Source organism: Gopherus flavomarginatus, chromosome 4 (assembly GCF_025201925.1).
Source record: "Gopherus flavomarginatus isolate rGopFla2 chromosome 4, rGopFla2.mat.asm, whole genome shotgun sequence".
Classification (NCBI taxonomy): Eukaryota; Metazoa; Chordata; order Testudines; family Testudinidae; genus Gopherus; species Gopherus flavomarginatus.
The window spans coordinates 110,393,803-110,411,472 of NC_066620.1; the positions used below are offsets into that span (position 1 = coordinate 110,393,803).

The following is a 17,670-nucleotide window of genomic DNA, read 5'->3' on the forward strand; positions in this document are numbered from 1 at the left end:
CGCCACGCCGGCAGGGGACGCTGCAAGCGCCTCTGTCCTGCGGCCTCCAGCACACGAAGGGTGCCGGGCGGGGCTGGGCCTCACATCCGGGTCTGAGGCAGAGGCGTGTTTTGCTCGGCAGCCTCCTTCCCCCCAGAGTCTCCGCGGCTCAGTAAATGGCGGCGGCTCCGCTGGGGTGGAGGAGGCGGGGCCAAGGCCGAGAAACTTTATAGCCACGCCCACCCCGCGGGCCCCGCGCTTCCGGTGCGGCCCCCACAGCGCGAGCGCAGCGGCCGGGCCTCGCAGGGATAGCGGCGCGCGCGGGGCCCGAGAGGAAGCGGCTCGCGGGATTCACCTTCCCCGCTGCCCGGCGGCGCGATGGAGGGCCTGACGCTGAGCGAGGCGGAGCAGCGCTACTACTGCGACCTCTTCTCCTACTGCGACACCGAGAGCACCAAGAAGGTGGCGCCCAACGGGCGGGTGCTGGAGCTGTTCCGCGCCGCGCAGCTGCCCAGCGAGGTGGTCCTGCAGGTAACGGCCGCTACCCGCCCCCGCCAGCGGCCCCGCGGGCTGGCACCGCCTCCCCCGGACCGCCGCCCTTTTCCCCCGCTGCCGGGGGCGGGGATCCTCCCCCCCGCGCCTCTGGGCGCCAAGCAGCCCCTCAGCCGCCCCCGGGTGCAGGGAGGATTCTGCCTCTCCCCAACCGCCCCGTCACCCCTCCTGGGGCTGCTTGGCGCCGCCCTGTGGCTGTCGCCGCTGCTGCTGCCCTGAAGGCACCGGGGTGGGGGGACTGCCCGTGCCCCGCGTGCTGGCATCCCCCTGCATCGGCCCGAACCTGTTCTTCCCCTGCAGCGGGGGGCTCTGTGCAGGGGGATGCCCGAGGGCAGTCGCCGTGCTCCCGAGATACGATGTGGAATGGCAACTTCAGCGCCATCGACTCCTGCTGGGCTTGGGCTTGTGCCCGTGCAGTGCTGGGAACGGGGTAATTATGCTTATCCAACTCGGGGACGCTCTGCGCGTGTTGTCTTGGGATCGTAGTGTTAGTATTGGGTTAATGTATAGTTCAGAGGTCTGCACTTGCTGGGTTGGGGAGGCTTCGTTGCTGAGCTCCTGGGGTAACACTGGCCACTGGCAGGGAAGTATATCACTTCTAAAAGCTTTACAGTGAAGTCCATCCAAAGCATGGGAACTCCAGCAGTCCTGGAAAATACTAGGAAACAGGAAATCTGTACGTTATTCCTGATGATGCTACTGGCTCAGTGACCTTGTTCAAATAATTAAATAATGCTTGTTTCTTAATTTACAAAAAATGGAGTACCTGCATATCTTTGTAAAGCACATTGGCATCTACTGGTGAAAAAATGCAATTTTAAAACTATGTAATATTGGCTAGTTTGTGCTAACGCAGTAGATTCCTACTAGCAATGTGCGGTAGCAAAAATTCCAGAACTAATTCTGTGACCAGTGGGAACTGGGACTCATCCGAGAGCTATGTTACACAGTTACAAGTAGTGCTTCCAGTATAGCTGAAAGGATAATTTAGCATTGTTTGCCTAGTATAGTTCCTAGAAAAGTATCCACAGGGGAACTGTAGTTGCAACAACTGTGTATCATGAATTGTTGCTGTCACTGCATCCACCATAATGTGTTCATGGCCTTCACATTTGTGAAGTTTTTTGAGTTCCCTGAAAGATGCTTTAAGCAGAGTAAAGTAGTATTTCCAGAAAGCCATACCACCTCATAGGTTCACTGGTGCCTCACTGAAGAGTCAGAGTGCATTATTGTAATTTAAGACCAACAAGGACATGTATGTCAACTTTCTGCAACTCAAAAGTTGGATTAATTTCAGGAGCTTGTGTACACTTAATCAGGAGGTGTTGGTGTTACTTTTTAGACACCTAAAAGCGAGTGGTTAAATTAGTAGAAATTAGTTTAAAATGAACCGGATCATGTGCTTCAGTTCAGTAAAAGAGGGTGATAAGTTGTGGGTGGTGTAAACATTCTGGTGAGGACTAAATGCCAAAATTAATTTAAATTACTAGGAAATCTGGTTGTCTGATTTATTGATTTGATGTCCTTGTCTTTCATTCATGATCTACACTGTTTAAATCTCTAAACTAAAAGAGAACTAATTTTTAAAAATATTTTATGAATGAGACCTTGAGGGCCACCCACTATTAGTATTTGTGTTCTGAATTACAGATTTCCACATTCCTTAAACTCATCACATGAACACAATTGGATATGTTTTGTTTTTGTTTAGTGTCTCTTCCATGTTGTATATATAAAATAGTAGAGTGGTAGCACTCTATACTTGATGCAATAGCTTATTGGAGCTTAAAGTAGTCTTGTGCTTTTTATACAGAAGTGCTCACAGGTTCAAATTCTACCTAGTCTGTCTCAAAGGAAGTGAATATTCTCTTTCAGAGTGATATTCTCTTGAAGAGTAATGCATGCTGGGAGAGAGAAATGTAAGATATACAAGTAGTTTACATGGTTGTAAATAGACTGGATCATGTCAGGAAAGGGAACCTGGGTGTCATTGTAGACAGCTTAGTGAAGATGTCCTATCAATAGGCAGCTGCAGTTATGAACCAAATAATGTTAGGGTGCATAAGGAAAGAGATGAATAATACAAAAGATGTAAAATGCCCCTATAAATCAATAATGTGGCTTCATCTGGAATGCTGTATGCAGTACTGGTCACTCTATCTCAAAAATATTGAAGAACTAGGGGTAGTTCTGAAAAAAGTCATGAATGATCAAGGACATAGAAAACTCTTATATGAAGATTGAGAAGACCCAGGTTTAGTTTAGAAAAGTATATAAAATAAAGAATGGAAATGGCTGTTCTTATTTCATAATCTAAGAAGAGAACATTCAAATCCAAAGGTAAATTTGTTCACACCGCATTTAACTCAGTTGTGGAACTCAATGCCACAGCAAGTGATTGAGGCAAAGAACTTAATGAGACTGAAGAAAAAGGAATAGACATTTGTATGGATATCAAGAATAACCAGAGTTAACGTAACACAAATTTGTAGAAAGGTTATCAAACCTCATTCTTCAGGGTATAAATCAGTCTGTAGCTATTGAAGATCAGGATGAGACCTAGTGTGGGTGGCAGATTATCCCACATCTGCCTACTGTGGGGTTCTTCCACTTTCCTCTGAGACACCTGGTGCTGGACACTGAGGAAGGAGACAGTAGAATAGATTAAGTGGATCTCAGACCTGATCCAGTAGGACAATTCACATGTTCCTATAGAATGCAACATTTAGTACTAAACAACCAAAATGTGAGTACTTTTTATAGATCTTGAGTTTATTTAGCCCAGTCAGATTAGACCCAGCATTCTTAAATCTGGGGCATGTATACATGTGGATTTCCATTATAACCTTTTCTCTTCACAGGTTCTTAATCAGAGACAGTAGAAATCTTAAGGCATCTTTTGTTAAAATCAGTACAGGCTTGATTAAAAATCAGAATCTTTGACTTTGTGGGAATTTTTGTTTCGCTTCTTTCCTTCCTTGGACCTACACATTATTCATTGTGCCACAAGCTGGGTGGTTGGGAGCAAGGCTCACACATGAGTTACACATTTCTGTTGGATTTTATTCTACAACAGAGAAGGTTAATGCACGGCTGCTGGTGCACCCCCCAAAAAAATCTCAGTTCTGCTGCTAAGCCTCACCCCTCAATTATGTATTAAATAAACCAAGGAAATAATATACAAAAATCTTTGTAGTGAAGCAGTTACAGTTGCTACACACACACACGCTTGACAAACCCTTAAGAGCAAGAAAATGAAAAGATGAGCCACCTAGGGGTGTAACCCTTCACTCCTCCGCCCACAAAAACACATAGCTTACCATTACCACAACTGAGACACCATTCACCACAACCTTAACTCTGCTAATGTCAGCCTTTCATTAATCTGTTTAACTGCCATTCTGCAGGCAGTTCTTTACTAAACTAGCATTGGGGCAAAAAATAATCTGGTTAAAGGGTGTACCCAGAAGTGCAAATGGGGGAAAGGTGTGACAGACTCAGCTGTTCATAATGAAGTCTTTTGTGTATTTTTAAATTAGGATTCAGAGTCAAGCAGTTGAGATTGAGTAGATGATATCTTTCCAGGCCCATATGCATGTAAATAATGTTCAAAATGCAGCAGTTCATTGTTGAGGCACACAATGGAGAGGCCACACATGTTTTCCCTGTGCACTATCAGTGTACTGTGAAGCACTAGTTTCTGATAGCAGAGAGGATTGGTTTGTGGACAGACCAATGAAGGGCACAGGATGGATAACTTGTCCATGAACTACCAAAACCCAGTCTGCCTTTACTATTGCAGTTCTAGTGACTGTACCAGTTGGAAACCATGATACCATTCCCTTCTCTGCACAGTGTGCTTTTTGAAAGTAAATGCCTTGATTTTGCGTGGATGAGGATTTTGCCACTTCTTTAGTCAATCTGCAGTTTTAGACAGACAGTGCCATATTTGCTTTCATTTGAAAACCTAGTTTGAAACCATAAAAGAACTAGAAATAATTTTCTAAATTGACAATTTAAACTCTGAATATATTAGATGCCAAAATATGGAAACTCCCTGCATCCATTGATTGTGTAGAAATGTTATGGATATCTAATTTCCATACATAAACTTTCTCATCACAATTGTCTTTTAAAACAAATATGAATTTTTTCTTCAAATTAAAAGTTTCAATCTAACAAGGAATCTAAACATCAAAAAATCAAGTGTAAAGGAAAACCTATCCATCAGAATAAATATTTGGTATTTTCACATAGTTTGGATAAATCAGGCTATATTTTAAAACCTGTTTAAAAAAGTTATGGTAGTAAACTGGCATTGAAGTATCAAGTGAAGTCCTGTTAACCGAATCGTGACGCATGCTAATTTTCTGAATAAAAGTACACTGGTGAATTAAATTGAAAAGTACAGAAGCACGTGTAAGTTTTAACCTCTGTAATGAATTGGAACATGAAATAGAAGAATTTTCTCAAAAGTAATTTAAAATCAGTTCTTGATGAATCTCATTAGTGTAGTATTGAAATTATTCATTAAATTGGGCCTCCATGATTTTCCCTTTTCTTTTACTTTGTTAGGCTTATCAGTTACTATTATATTGGTTTAGGGGTTATATTTGACATCAAAGATATTCTTGGAACAAAATATCCCAGGGATATAGAAGTACATGATTTGAAGACTTCAGTACTGGATTTATATAATTCTTGTTAAAGTTGCATAATCACAGAACATTTTATGCATGTGTGCTGTATTTTGCTCTTATCTTGAATGAGTGTAGAACTTTCTTGAAACAATTTACACAACTGCACTGTGAGATTATTTCTGTGCTTGACATTCTTCTAAAATTACTATGTCATGAAGGCAGGACCTTATGTTGCAAAATAATATTACAAGGGGGAAAAATTAAATAAGCATTTTCCCTGCCTGCTGGCCTCTTTAGAACACCTGTCATTTAATAAAAATCAGTGCTGATGTTCCAGACTGAAGTTTAATGACTTTTACTTTGGCATTAGAGACTCTATGAAAAATGAGTGGGTTCTACAATTATGCTAGGATCTACTTTTTACAACTAACTACAGTTGCACTGGATAACCTTTAAGCAAGTGATTAAAATGCTAGCTGATATTCTTTTGTTAAGGCTGTCTGTTGGTGGGCAGAGTGAGGAACCATTTTTCATTGTCTAGTGAGTCTCATTTTGATGTTTTAATGTGATATACATGACAGTACACGCTTGTTAGTCCTTTATTCAACTAATATGGTTAAAAAATATTGTTGCCAGTCTAATAAACTAACAGTGTCTCTAATCTTTTAATTTCCAAAAGCTTTGTCTACCCCTTTTGATTTCTATCCTTATTTGCTATTGGCTATTATGGTAACAGAATAGTTTCCATAGTTAAATTACCTTGAAATTAATAGATTGGGGAATTACTGTGCTCCATAGGAGAAACCCATCAGTTCAAATACCCTAGCAATAAGTCAATTTAAAAATGCAGATCAGTTTTCAGAGTAGATTGTGTATGTGGGGAACAAGTTTAAGAAAACCAAAATGTCAATATTATAGTGGTCGTCTTAATTTCACAGTTATTAGTGTTTTCATTCTCTACTGCTTTAGATGTCAATTTAAGTTGGTAGTGAGAACTTGCTATATGTTTTAAAAATTGGCATTAACTATGAGTAAAACCTTTATTACACACTTTAAAATGTGACATACTGTCAAAGTTGAATTCCCAGATCTGTCCTTTAAAGCCTCATCTATACTATATAAAATAGTTTAAAAAAATTCGTCTAAGAGTACATTTTTCTAATGTAGATGAGGACTTACAGTGAAAATCTACTCTTAAAGGTAGATTATCAGCTCACGAAAGCAGAAGCTATAAAAGAGAAACTACAAATGAAAGCTGAGTTAAAGTGTAAATTGTCCCAAATAAACAGTGTGGTGAGCATGCACTTACTTAAAATAAGGTTGTACTTAACTTTTTTAAAGGGTAACCTGAAGATGGGAGTCAAGTGGTTTTCTCATTTTAGTGACTGATTTACAAGAAAACAGGTCTGAACATTTTTTAAAATATTGGGAATGCGCATCTAGTAGGCCCTGATCCTACCTCCATTGAAGTCTCTGGGAGCTTTGACATTCTCTTCAGTAAGAGCAGGATCAGGCTAATAGCTTCCGTCATTATAGTATCTGGGCTCTTTACCTGTTTTTTCATTGTTAGAAGTTTCCTTTCAGAGCTTTCTTTGGGGTAGGAGTGTAGAATCCTTTCTCCCTTCTCTCTGCCACCACTGTGGCCCCCTCCCCCCAAAAACCCAAGCTTTTCCAGCTGTTTTCAGGATCTTGGGTGTCTGTCTTTTTAGCGGAGTTAATTTTGTTCTAAATAGTCTGAATAAAGAGAGAGAATGTGCTTTCTGAATTAAACAGGTTTCCTTAGTATATATACTGTCACACCCCTACTATTTCTCTAAATAAGACTTGAATTTTTAATTAGAGGAATCTTAAACTTTTAGGCTTCCTTTATGCATCTCATACTTTAAAAAAAGAGAGAGCAATTATTTTTCTTTAAGCCACCGTTAGATGTAGTTTAAATTTTATTTCTTCTGAATATTCACAACAGTGTAGTACATGAGGGCATTCATTCAGTATAGAAATCTGTAGTTCAGTTTTTATTTTTGCTTTTCAGTTAACCTTTAGAAATTTAATCTGAAGTTAGGCAACCCAAACTCACAAATCTTTAACCTTGGATATCTTGTACTTGTGTCATAGGCCTACATGAGGCATGTGCTTATGTGCACTTTGTTCTTTACCACTTTCCTTAATAGGAAGTGGCAAGAGATAAATGCATCACAAGCTTGTTTTTAAGTACAAAAAATGTGTAGTCACTGGGTATACAGTTAGCAGCTCCCAATTTGCGAATGATATACGCAAAGTTGTGAATTTGTCTAAAATGCATTGTTGCAATGAAATATTTTCTTTTGTTTCCTTTAACTTATCTCCCCTGAGCTGATTGATATGCTTGTTTCTTTTCTCTGCAACAATAAGGCATTTACGCAGTCTTATTTCTTCTAGTACAAGAATTTGCTCTTACAGTTTGTAACCTGAGAGCTGAGTTCTGACTTTTATATCTTGAACTGTGGCAAACATGCTCAATTCTACTTGTGTTAGCACTGGAAAAATCCTATTGTGGACTGTTCAGTGGTGTTTGAAGCACAGTCAATTAGATTTACTCTGCACAGGGTCAGAGAACATGCCAATCTACGACAGGGGTGGGCAAACTACAGCCTGGGGGCCAGATCCGGCCCTTCAGATGTTTTAACCTAGCCCTTGAGGTCCCGCTGGGGAGCGGGGCCCGGGGCTTGCCCTGCTCCATATGTGCCGTGGCTCCGCATGGCTCCCAGAAGCAGAGGCCTGTGCCCGCTCCAGCTCTGATGTGTAGGGGCAGCCAGGGGGCTCTTCACTTTGCCCCTGCCCCAAGTGCCAACCCCACAGCTCCCACTGGCCGGGAACCATGGCCAATGGGAGCTGCAGGGGCAGCGCCTGTGCATGGGGAAGCATGCAGAGCCTCCTGGTCCATGCTTTCGTGTAGGAGCCAGAGGGGAGACATGCCACTGCTTCCGGGAGCTGCTCGAGGTAAGTGTCTCCTGGGCCCTGAACCCGAGCCCTGATCCCCCTCCCACCCTCTGAACCCCTTGGTCCCAGCCCAGAGCACCCTCCTGTGCCCCCAACCCCTCATCCACGGCCCCACCCCAGAGCCCGCACCCTCAGCTGGAGCACCCACCCTCCCCACACACTCCAGCCCAGAACCCCCTCCTTCACCCTGAACTTCTCATTTGTGGCCCCACTCCCGCACCCCAGCCCCCAATTTCGTGAGCATTCATGGCCGACTATACAATTTCCATACCCAGATGTGGCCCTCGGGCCAAAAGGTTTGTCCACCCCTGAGCTAAGATATTGGCAGTATCTGGTCTATGTAAACATTCCCACTGTTTTGAGCAATGGTAGGAAATTTTAGCTAAAACTTTCCTAGTGTGGACAAGGCTTATACTAGGCTACTAGTGTAACTTTTGCCAGTCCTTAAACCTGATCCAAAATTATCATGCTTTATAATAAGTCACATGATGAGCTTCTCCTCATAAAGACTTATGCCAGCACAAAACTGAACTAATATTCAGTATCAAGCCTCAACCCTATTTGAAAACAGTGAGCTGTAGCCCACGAAAGCTTATGCTGAAATAAATTTGTTAGTCTCTAAGGTGCCACAAGTACTCCTGTTCTTTTTGCTGATACAGACTAACATGGCTGCTACTCTGAAGCTTAAAAAAAGACCTGAAGAGAGGGACAGGGATTAATACCCACCCTAAATAGTAGCATCTGGACTAGAATTTTAGAAATGCATCAGATGTTCACATTTTGGTGTTGATCAAAGCTGTCAATGCTTGGACTAAGTGAACGAAGTATTTGATTATGTATTCGTTGTAATCTTGTGATTTCTTTCTAGTGTGTGTAATAGGGTGCATGGATGGCCAGGGAGCCTGGTGATGCACATGACTTCAAGGTCAAGGTGCCTCAGTCTTTCAGGCAGTGGTGGTTGGGGAACTCAGGACTTCTCACTCCACCAGGTCCCAGCCCAGGGCCCTATGTGAGTTGACCCCTGGACAGGGGACACTCCAAGCAGGGAGTCTAAATCCACTGCCCTGGGCTACTTCCGACTAGTGTTCCTTCAGTTTGGGACCTGTCCCCTATAGTTCACTTTGCTGGCGTGGTTTGCTGCCCAGAGCTCCCGCTTGTGGATGTTGGGCTCCTTCAGACAGGACAGCAGTAAGTTTGGTGCAGCCAGACCCCACAATGTCTCTGGACTGCAGTCACCCAGTTACCTCATTTGCTGGAGGCTCCTAGGTCTACTCTGCAGTCTCCCTTATCTGGAGCCTGAGAGATGGAATGTGTTCACTGGTGGCTGCCTTGGCTGGTAGTCATCCTTCCTGTCAAGTAAGGCATAACTTGCTCCTGCTTTTCACCAGTCAGTCCTGAACTGGACCAGGCTCTCCTTTCCTACCCCCTCCATGCCTGGCAGTAGCTGCAGGTATAATGGGGCGGGATTAGCTGTTTACTCCTTTCTGTGCTGGCGGGCAGTTTCTCTGCTTTCTCACATTGTGAAAATGCAAGTTTTTTCTCTAATCCTGAAAGGGAATTACTTTTTGTATCAGATAGTTAGAGTACCTAACAATAACCCGAACAAATAGTTATTAATTTAAAGGTATATCGTCAACTTGAAGTCATAAATAATCTTAATTTCAGATACTATAAACTCCTGAACCCTTTGTCAATGTTTTACAATCCCATTTTACTAGCTTTTGAAATCTTTTTCTGGGTAAAACCCACATGAACAAGGAAAACAATGAAACTATCTGATACCTAAAACATAGGTGTTATGGGAGGCCATAAAAGTGCTTCCCATATGAATTATGCCTGCATGTAGGGTTCCTAGTGGACCTCAAGAATTTTCTGCTCTTCTTCCTCTGCCTAAATTCATAGTTAAGCCATAACACAAAGAACACCTTCTCCTCTACACAGCCCCACATTCACAACTTTCATTGTAAACAACTTGCATGTTTCCTCTAATGGGGATCACGTCTGGACAGGTTTCCCACTCATTCTACTCACTGCCCCCGAGGGCTAGAGGGGTGTTATTACTTTTGAAATCAGCAGTGCTTGTCTGATTGTGGCTCACTAGGGATATATCTACACTGCAATTAAAAACCCTGTGCCAGATGGCTCAGGCTAAGAGGCTCTTCAGTTGTGGTGTAGGCATCTGAGCTTGGGCTGCAACCCAGGCTATCGGACTCTGCAAGGTGGGAGGGTCGCCACCGCAGCCTGAGTCTGAGCATCTGTACCTCAGTTAAACAGCCCCTTGGCCCAAGCACTGCAAGCCCGGGTCAGCTTGCACAGACCAGCCACAGTGTCTAATTGCAGTGTAAGACATGCCCTAAATCAGCATTTATGCTGGTGATCAACAGGTGTTTTGCTGGCTCTGGAAGCGACCCAAGGAGCTGGATTGGTCCCTGCAGCTATCTGTCTGTCTATACAAAATATGTAACTTTTAAATATGCCCTTTACAGGAACAGGAGAATGTCTGTGCAGCCAGGATTAGGGTTTATAGAAACTGTGATATGCTAATTAGAAGAATTTGAAAAAGATGACACCCTCACCTGACTTTCTGGAAGGGGTGAGTTTGATTATTTATAATCCAGGAGCACTTTCGTGCTGCCAGTGTCCCCAGTGTCAAATATATTTCTGTCAGAAGGGTAGCCGTGTTAGTCTGTATCCATAGAAACAACGAGGGGTCCGGTGGCACCTTAAAGGCTAACAGGTTTATTTGGGCATAGGCTATCATGGGTAAAAAAAATAAAAATAAAAAAAAAACTTCAGATGCATGGAGTGAAAATCACAGATACAGGCATAAATATAGTATTGGTGCATGAAGAGAAGGGAGTTACCTTACAAGTGGAGAACCAATATTGAAGGCCAGTTTAGTCAGGGTGGATGTTGTTCATTCCCAATAATTGATGAGGCGGTGTCAATACCAAGAGAGGGAAAATTGCTTTTGTAGTGAGCCAGCCACTCCCAGTCCCTATTCAAGCCCAGATTGATGGTGTTAAGTTTTCAAATGAATTGTAGCTCAGCAGTTTCTCTTTGGAGTCTGTTTTTGAAGGTTTTTTTTGAATGGCTACTTTAAAATCTGTTAGAGTGTCCAGGGAGATTGAAGTGTTCTCTGTATGTTACCATTCCTGATGTCTAATTTGTGTCCATTTATCCTTTTACGTAGAGACTGTCCAGTTTGGCCAATGTACATGGCAGAGGGGCATTGCTGGCACATGATGGCATATATCACATGAGTAGATATGCAGGTGAATGAGCCTCTAATGGTGTGGCTGGGTCCTATGATGGTGTCATAGAGTAGATATGGGGACAGAGAACACAACGGAGTTTGTTACAGGGATTGGTTTCTGGGTTAGTGTTTCTGTGGTTTGGTGTGTAGCTGCTAGTGAGTATTTGCTTCAGGTTGGCGAGCTATCTGTAAGCGAGGACTGGCCTGTCTCCCAAGGTCTGTGTTACTGGGGGATCATTTTCCAGGATAGGTTGTAGATCATTGCTGATGAGCTGGAGAGGTTTTAGCTGGGGGCTGTACATGATAGCCAGTGGTGTTCTATTGTTTTTCTTGTTGGGCCTCTCCTGTAGTAGGTGACTTCTGGGTGCCCATCTCGCTCTGACAATCTGTTTCCTCGCTTCCCCAGATGGGTATTGTAGTTTTAAGAATGCTTGATAGAAATCTTGTAGGTCTCAAGATTACCCACCTGGGGAAGTAACACCATCGTAGGACCCAACCACACCATCCACACCATCAGAGGCTCATTCACCTGCACATCTAATGTGATATATGGCATCATGTGCTAGTGATACCCCATCTTCTGACAAAGTTTTAGGTAGTTTTCTTCCTACCGCATACTGTCAGGAACAGTAATCTGGAAATAAGATAGGTGATTTACTTGAGAGCCTGGAGAAGGAGTGAAAGGTGAAGGAGTTAACAGGGAGAACAAGTGAGTAGATGAATAATAGATGAGTAGCATTCGAGAGAACAAGGTTTGAGTTGAACGGGCTGCTGGAAACTTGGTGAGTGGTACTTTATTTTCAGACTGCCATACTATACTGCAGAATCTAAGCCAAGCTTTCCATTAATAAAAAACAGATTAAGTGTCTGGCACAGGGGTTGGCAACCTCTGGCATGCGGCTCTCCAGTGTAAGCATCCTAGCGGGCTGGGCCAGTTTGTATACCTGCTGTGTTGGCAGGTTCAGCCGATCGCCGCTCCCACTGGCCATGGTTTGCTGTCCCAGGCCAATGGGGGCGGCAGGAAGTGGCGCGGGCGAGGGATGTGCTGGCCGCAGCTTCCTGCTGCCCCCATTGACCTGGGACGGCAAACCACAGCCGGTGGGAGCCGTGATTGGCCAAACCTGCCAATGCGGCAGGTAAACAAACTGGTCCAGCACACCAGGGTGCTTACCCTGGCGAGCCACGTGCCAGAGGTTGCCAACCCCTGTGCTAGCATTTATGGTCCCAAAGAGAACCTTCAAAATGTGACTTAATCAGTGAGGGAATAAGCTTGTCCCTCTCATCCCTAATATAGCTATTGATTTCCTGATTGCCATCGTGACACTCCAGCTCCTCCATATCCTTCACAGAATGGGGATAAGTTTGGAATTGTTCTCCCCACCCCAAAGATAAAACTACCCTCTTGTACAGGGGTCAGCAGTCTTTCAGAAGTGGTGTGCCGAGTCTTCATTTATTCACTCTAATTTAAGGTTTCGCATGCCAGTCATACATTTTAACGTTTTTAGAAGGTCTCTTTCTATAAGTCTATAATATATAACTAAACTATTGTATGTAGAGTAAATGAGTTTTTTTAAATGTTTAAGAAGCTTCTTTTAAAATTAAATGCAGAGCCTCTCTGACCAGTGGCCAGGACCTGGACAGTGTGAATGCCGCTTAAAATCAGCTCGCGTGCCGCCTTCGGCACACGTCCCATCGGTTGCCTACCCCTGCTCTTGTACTTTCCTTCTGAGAGTATCCTGCTAAACCTGCAGTGATTTGTCAGACTTGGGTTTAGTGGGTGAGGAAGCTATATAAACAGCCAGACTAGGAGCTTCGCTCTTGAGACATCTTCAGGCACAAATTTCTCTTCTCCCTACCCTCAGCCAACATAGCATGTGGCAGGTGAAGAAGAGTACTTTTCTCTGAAGCTGTCCGAGATTATATCTGCCCTGCAGTTAGATACCCATGGCTTGCCTGTGCCAACTGATTCAGGCTCTTGGTGCTTGGGCTAACTGGCTGTTTAATTGCAGTGTAGACATTTGGGTTGCAACCTGAGCTCTGGGACCCTTCCCTCAGCAGAGTCCTAGAGTCCAGGCTCCAGCCTAAGCCTGACCGTCTACACCACAATTAAACAGCTCCCTAGACCAAGCCCTGTGAGCCTGAGGCCATGTCTACATCTAAAGTTTTGCAGCGCTGGTTGTTACAGCTGTATTAGTACAGCTGTATAGGGCCAGCGCTGCAGAGTGGCCACACTTACAGCAACCAGCGCTGCAAGTGGTGTTAGATGTGGCCACACTGCAGCGCTGTTGGGCGGCTTCAAGGGGGGTTCCGGGAACGCGAGAGCAAACCGGGAAAGGAGACCCGCTTCGCCGCGGTTTGCTCTCTCGTTCCCGGAGCCACCCAGCAAACCGCAGGGAAGGAGACCTGCTTGCTCTGGGCTCTGGGAACGAGAGAGCAAACCGGGAAAGGAGACCCGCTTCGCCGCGGTTTGCTCTCTCGTTCCCGGAGCCACCCAGCAAACCGCAGGGAAGGAGACCTGCTTGCTCGGGGCTCCGGGAACGAGAGAGCAAACCGGGAAAGGAGACCCGCTTCGCCGCGGTTTGCTCTCTCGTTCCCGGAGCCACCCAGCAAACCGCAGGGAAGGAGACCTGCTTGCTCTGGGCTCTGGGAACGAGAGAGCAAACCGGGAAAGGAGACCCGCTTCGCCGCGGTTTGCTCTCTCGTTCCCGGAGCCACCCAGCAAACCGCAGGGAAGGAGACCTGCTTGCTCGGGGCTCCGGGAACGAGAGAGCAAACCGGGAAAGGAGACCCGCTTCGCCGCGGTTTGCTCTCTCGTTCCCGGAGCCACCCAGCAAACCGCAGGGAAGGAGACCTGCTTGCTCGGGGCTCCGGGAACGAGAGAGCAAACCGGGAAAGGAGACCCGCTTCGCCGCGGTTTGCTCTCTCGTTCCCGGAGCCACCCAGCAAACCGCAGGGAAGGAGACCTGCTTGCTCTGGGCTCTGGGAACGAGAGAGCAAACCGGGAAAGGAGACCCGCTTCGCCGCGGTTTGCTCTCTCGTTCCCGGAGCCACCCAGCAAACCGCAGGGAAGGAGACCTGCTTGCTCGGGGCTCCGGGAACGAGAGAGCAAACCGGGAAAGGAGACCCGCTTCGCCGCGGTTTGCTCTCTCGTTCCCGGAGCCACCCAGCAAACCGCAGGGAAGGAGACCTGCTTGCTCTGGGCTCCGGGAACGAGAGAGCAAACCGGGAAAGGAGACCAGCTTGATTACCAGAGGCTTCCTCCTTCCACGGAGGTCAAGAAAAGCGCTGGTAAGTGTCTACATTGGATTACCAGCGCTGGATCACCAGCGCTGGATCCTCTACACCCGAGACAAAACGGGAGTACGGCCAGCGCTGCAAACAGGGAGTTGCAGCGCTGGTGGTGCCCTGCAGATGTGTACACCTTCAAAGTTGCAGCGCTGTAACTCCCTCACCAGCGCTGCAACTTTCTGATGTAGACAAGCCCCAAGTCAGCTGGCACAGGCCTGCTGTGGGTTTTTAGTTGCAGTGTATAGAGACATACCCTGAGGTGCTAGATTCCCAGCCTGGCTCCTCAATAGCTTTCCCTGCCAGTGAGCCACTTGCAATTCAGTCTGGCAAGTTCCTGTCTAATGAAGTAAGGCAGTTTTCAAACCAGCAAGACTGCTTTTTCTAAAATGCCTTAACTATCTAAGAATTAATATTAATAGCCCTGTCCTATTCTCTCCTCCACCTCCCTCCCCCCCAAATTAAAATTTAAAATATCTAACTCTGAAAGTTGGTATCCAGGGAGCAGGGATAAGTAAAACTGCAGTTCATCAGCAGGTCAGTTAAGCTGTAAGTTATCAAAAATCTGTTAACAAATTTCCAATAAAGATCAGGTGTGAAAACTTTCAATCCTTCAGAATTTTAACAGAGGAAGAAAAGCAGTACACAACCAGGTCAGTGATGACATTTAATTATACGTCTTCATTTGAGTCTGAGAGGAAAATAAATTAAGGCAGGGCACCAACTCGGAGTAGCAGGCTTAGGGGCTTCAACCATACCTGTTCTCCTTTACCATCTGATTTCCTCTCTGGGGCTCAAACTGGTCACTATTCTTGGAGTAAACCCTAGCAGCGATGCTATTTATAAATGCAGCCAGGGTACTATCTCCAATTTTTTCACCTACTGTTTTTCTACCTACTTCATTACTTCCTTTTGCAATTACTGTGTGATAGTAATATTACATTACTTAGTTGCTGTCAGGACTTGTTATCCAAAATGTTATCCAAAAAGCAAGAAAAAACACCAGATTGCTTTAATTAAAAACAAAACCAAAAATTCGTGTGTCAATACTTGTAATAGTACATAAACATATCCAAATAAATATTTTAAAGTCTGAAAATAGCTAATCACTCAAACACAGGAAGTTTAAGCTTCTTTATGGATAAAGACTTCCTGGAATTTAAGCCATCAGGCTTCCATTTTCCTGCTAATATGCAGTTAGTACAAGAAGAAAAATTGGGAAGAAATTCAGTTCCTATTGCAATCAGAGAGCCCTGTATTTTGAACAGATATTTTTAAACACACTTAAACTTTTTTAGTTTTGACTTATTTCTTTAGGTTGCAAGGCCAGTACTCCAAATTTAGGGAAAGCCAAATGTGCAACCTCGTACATCCAACCTGTGCACTGAATAATATAAGGAGCTTGAGTGGGAGAGGGGTTATTAGGTGATCATAAAATTGGACTGTCATGCATATGCACTGGAGCACATGTGGATGTGAGATGGGATGATGGGACAACATGGATTGTTCAGTTGTGGTTGGGAAGCCAAACATGCCCTTGCCTACTGCCTCCCTCTCATCACAGCTGCTGCAGTAGCTCCCAGGGATTTCCAGTGCAGTATCTGTTGCTGCTGCCTTGGTAGCAATGTGAGCGTAGATCTTTAAAATGTTCATGCTCAGCTATTTTGACAGGTTGCCGACATTTTTCGGAGAGAAGCAAGTGAGAGAAAGGAAATGGTAATTTTTAACAGTTTATAACTCTGCTCAGCAAATGGAATTTCATGGGGGCAAAGCCTCCAGGCTAAAGAAGTGTCTTCTCTCTCTCTCTCAAACTCTCAAGGCCTGATGCAAATAAAGGAAGTGTTAAAGCCTCTCAGAGAATACAAAGAATTTTTTAAAATGGAAATTATTAAGCAGCCTACATGTAGGGGGTCACTGCCAGCTCCCACTATAATTATTGTGAGACAGGGCCCAATAATGTCCATTGCATATGACTTAGCCTCTCTCTTGCATCTTCAACTCCATACTCTCAGCATTGCCTTCCACCGAGCTTCTGGGGTGGCCTGGTCCTAGGGTATTGATGGCTTGTGTAGAGTGAGTTTTAATCTTTAATACTCAAAGAAGAAAAACTTGTTGGTATCTCCACTCTTGCAGTGCATGTGCTCGCAGCATGAGAGAGGGTAGGGGAACACTTTGGAAAGCAGTGGCTCTTGGGGCTGCCTGTATGCTCCTTTGAATTGAATTTTCAGTCATGAGGTTACATAAAGAGCAGTGGTTCTGATCTGGTTCCAGTTCCTTTTGACAGCTGTGTAGAGAGGACTTTGAGATCCAAGGCTCCTTCCTTTCCTTGAAGCTGCTTTCTGCCTTTCAGCTGGTTAAAGTTATGTGTACTTAGCTTTTTGTCTGTCCAGTTACTGGAACATTTCTTTGAAGAAATTCAGATGTCAGTAATCTATATGATATCACCTTTCAAACAGAGTAAGTGTTTTCCTGAAATTAGACTAATGGCCATCTGCACTTACAAAATTCATCAAACTCGGCTTTAAAAAAATCATCGGAACAACTTTCAGTCCCTACTGACCAGACCTTCAGGGATCACTCCTCTGATTTTTCATCTTCCTGGCAAGGGCAACTTGTGTGATTTACAAGTTAGATAAATGTAATTAATAAAGCTGTCATGATCACCTCATTCAGTTGCTGACATTATATCTCTGTCCTCAACCCTTGTCTGTCTTTTAGATTGTAAATCTGGGGCAGGAATTATCTCAGTGCATATGTATACAGTGGCCAGCACAGAGGCTCTCAAAATACAATTATTAACAATCACCTAATATGTTGTGTAAATATATTATGTAATACATTGCAGTATGATATAAACTTGTCATGAGCTTCTGCAATTAATCATGCAATCTATCTGTTCATCTGCTCTCTGCCCACTAAGCTATCTCCTCAATGACTACTGCTAGCGCTCAAACCTGCTTAACTTCAGATAGCGGACGG

At 44.5% G+C, this 17,670-nt stretch overlaps 1 protein-coding gene across 10 annotated transcripts in view; it reads left to right on the forward strand.

Annotated features, from left to right (window-relative positions):
- The first annotated feature begins 269 nt into the window (after positions 1-269).
- The window catches only part of REPS1 (RALBP1 associated Eps domain containing 1), a 108,056-nt gene continuing 90,655 nt past the window's right edge, over positions 270-17,670 (forward strand). For 7 of the 10 annotated variants that reach the window (XM_050949553.1, XM_050949554.1, XM_050949558.1 and 4 more), the window contains exon 1: positions 271-510. In XM_050949553.1, coding sequence (XP_050805510.1) covers positions 358-510 — 153 coding nt within the window. In that variant the 5' untranslated portion in view covers positions 271-357. Of the gene's footprint in view, positions 511-687; positions 962-17,670 lie in introns of those variants that run through there. The other 3 variants (XM_050949561.1, XM_050949559.1, XM_050949563.1) reach the window with 3 other exon arrangements.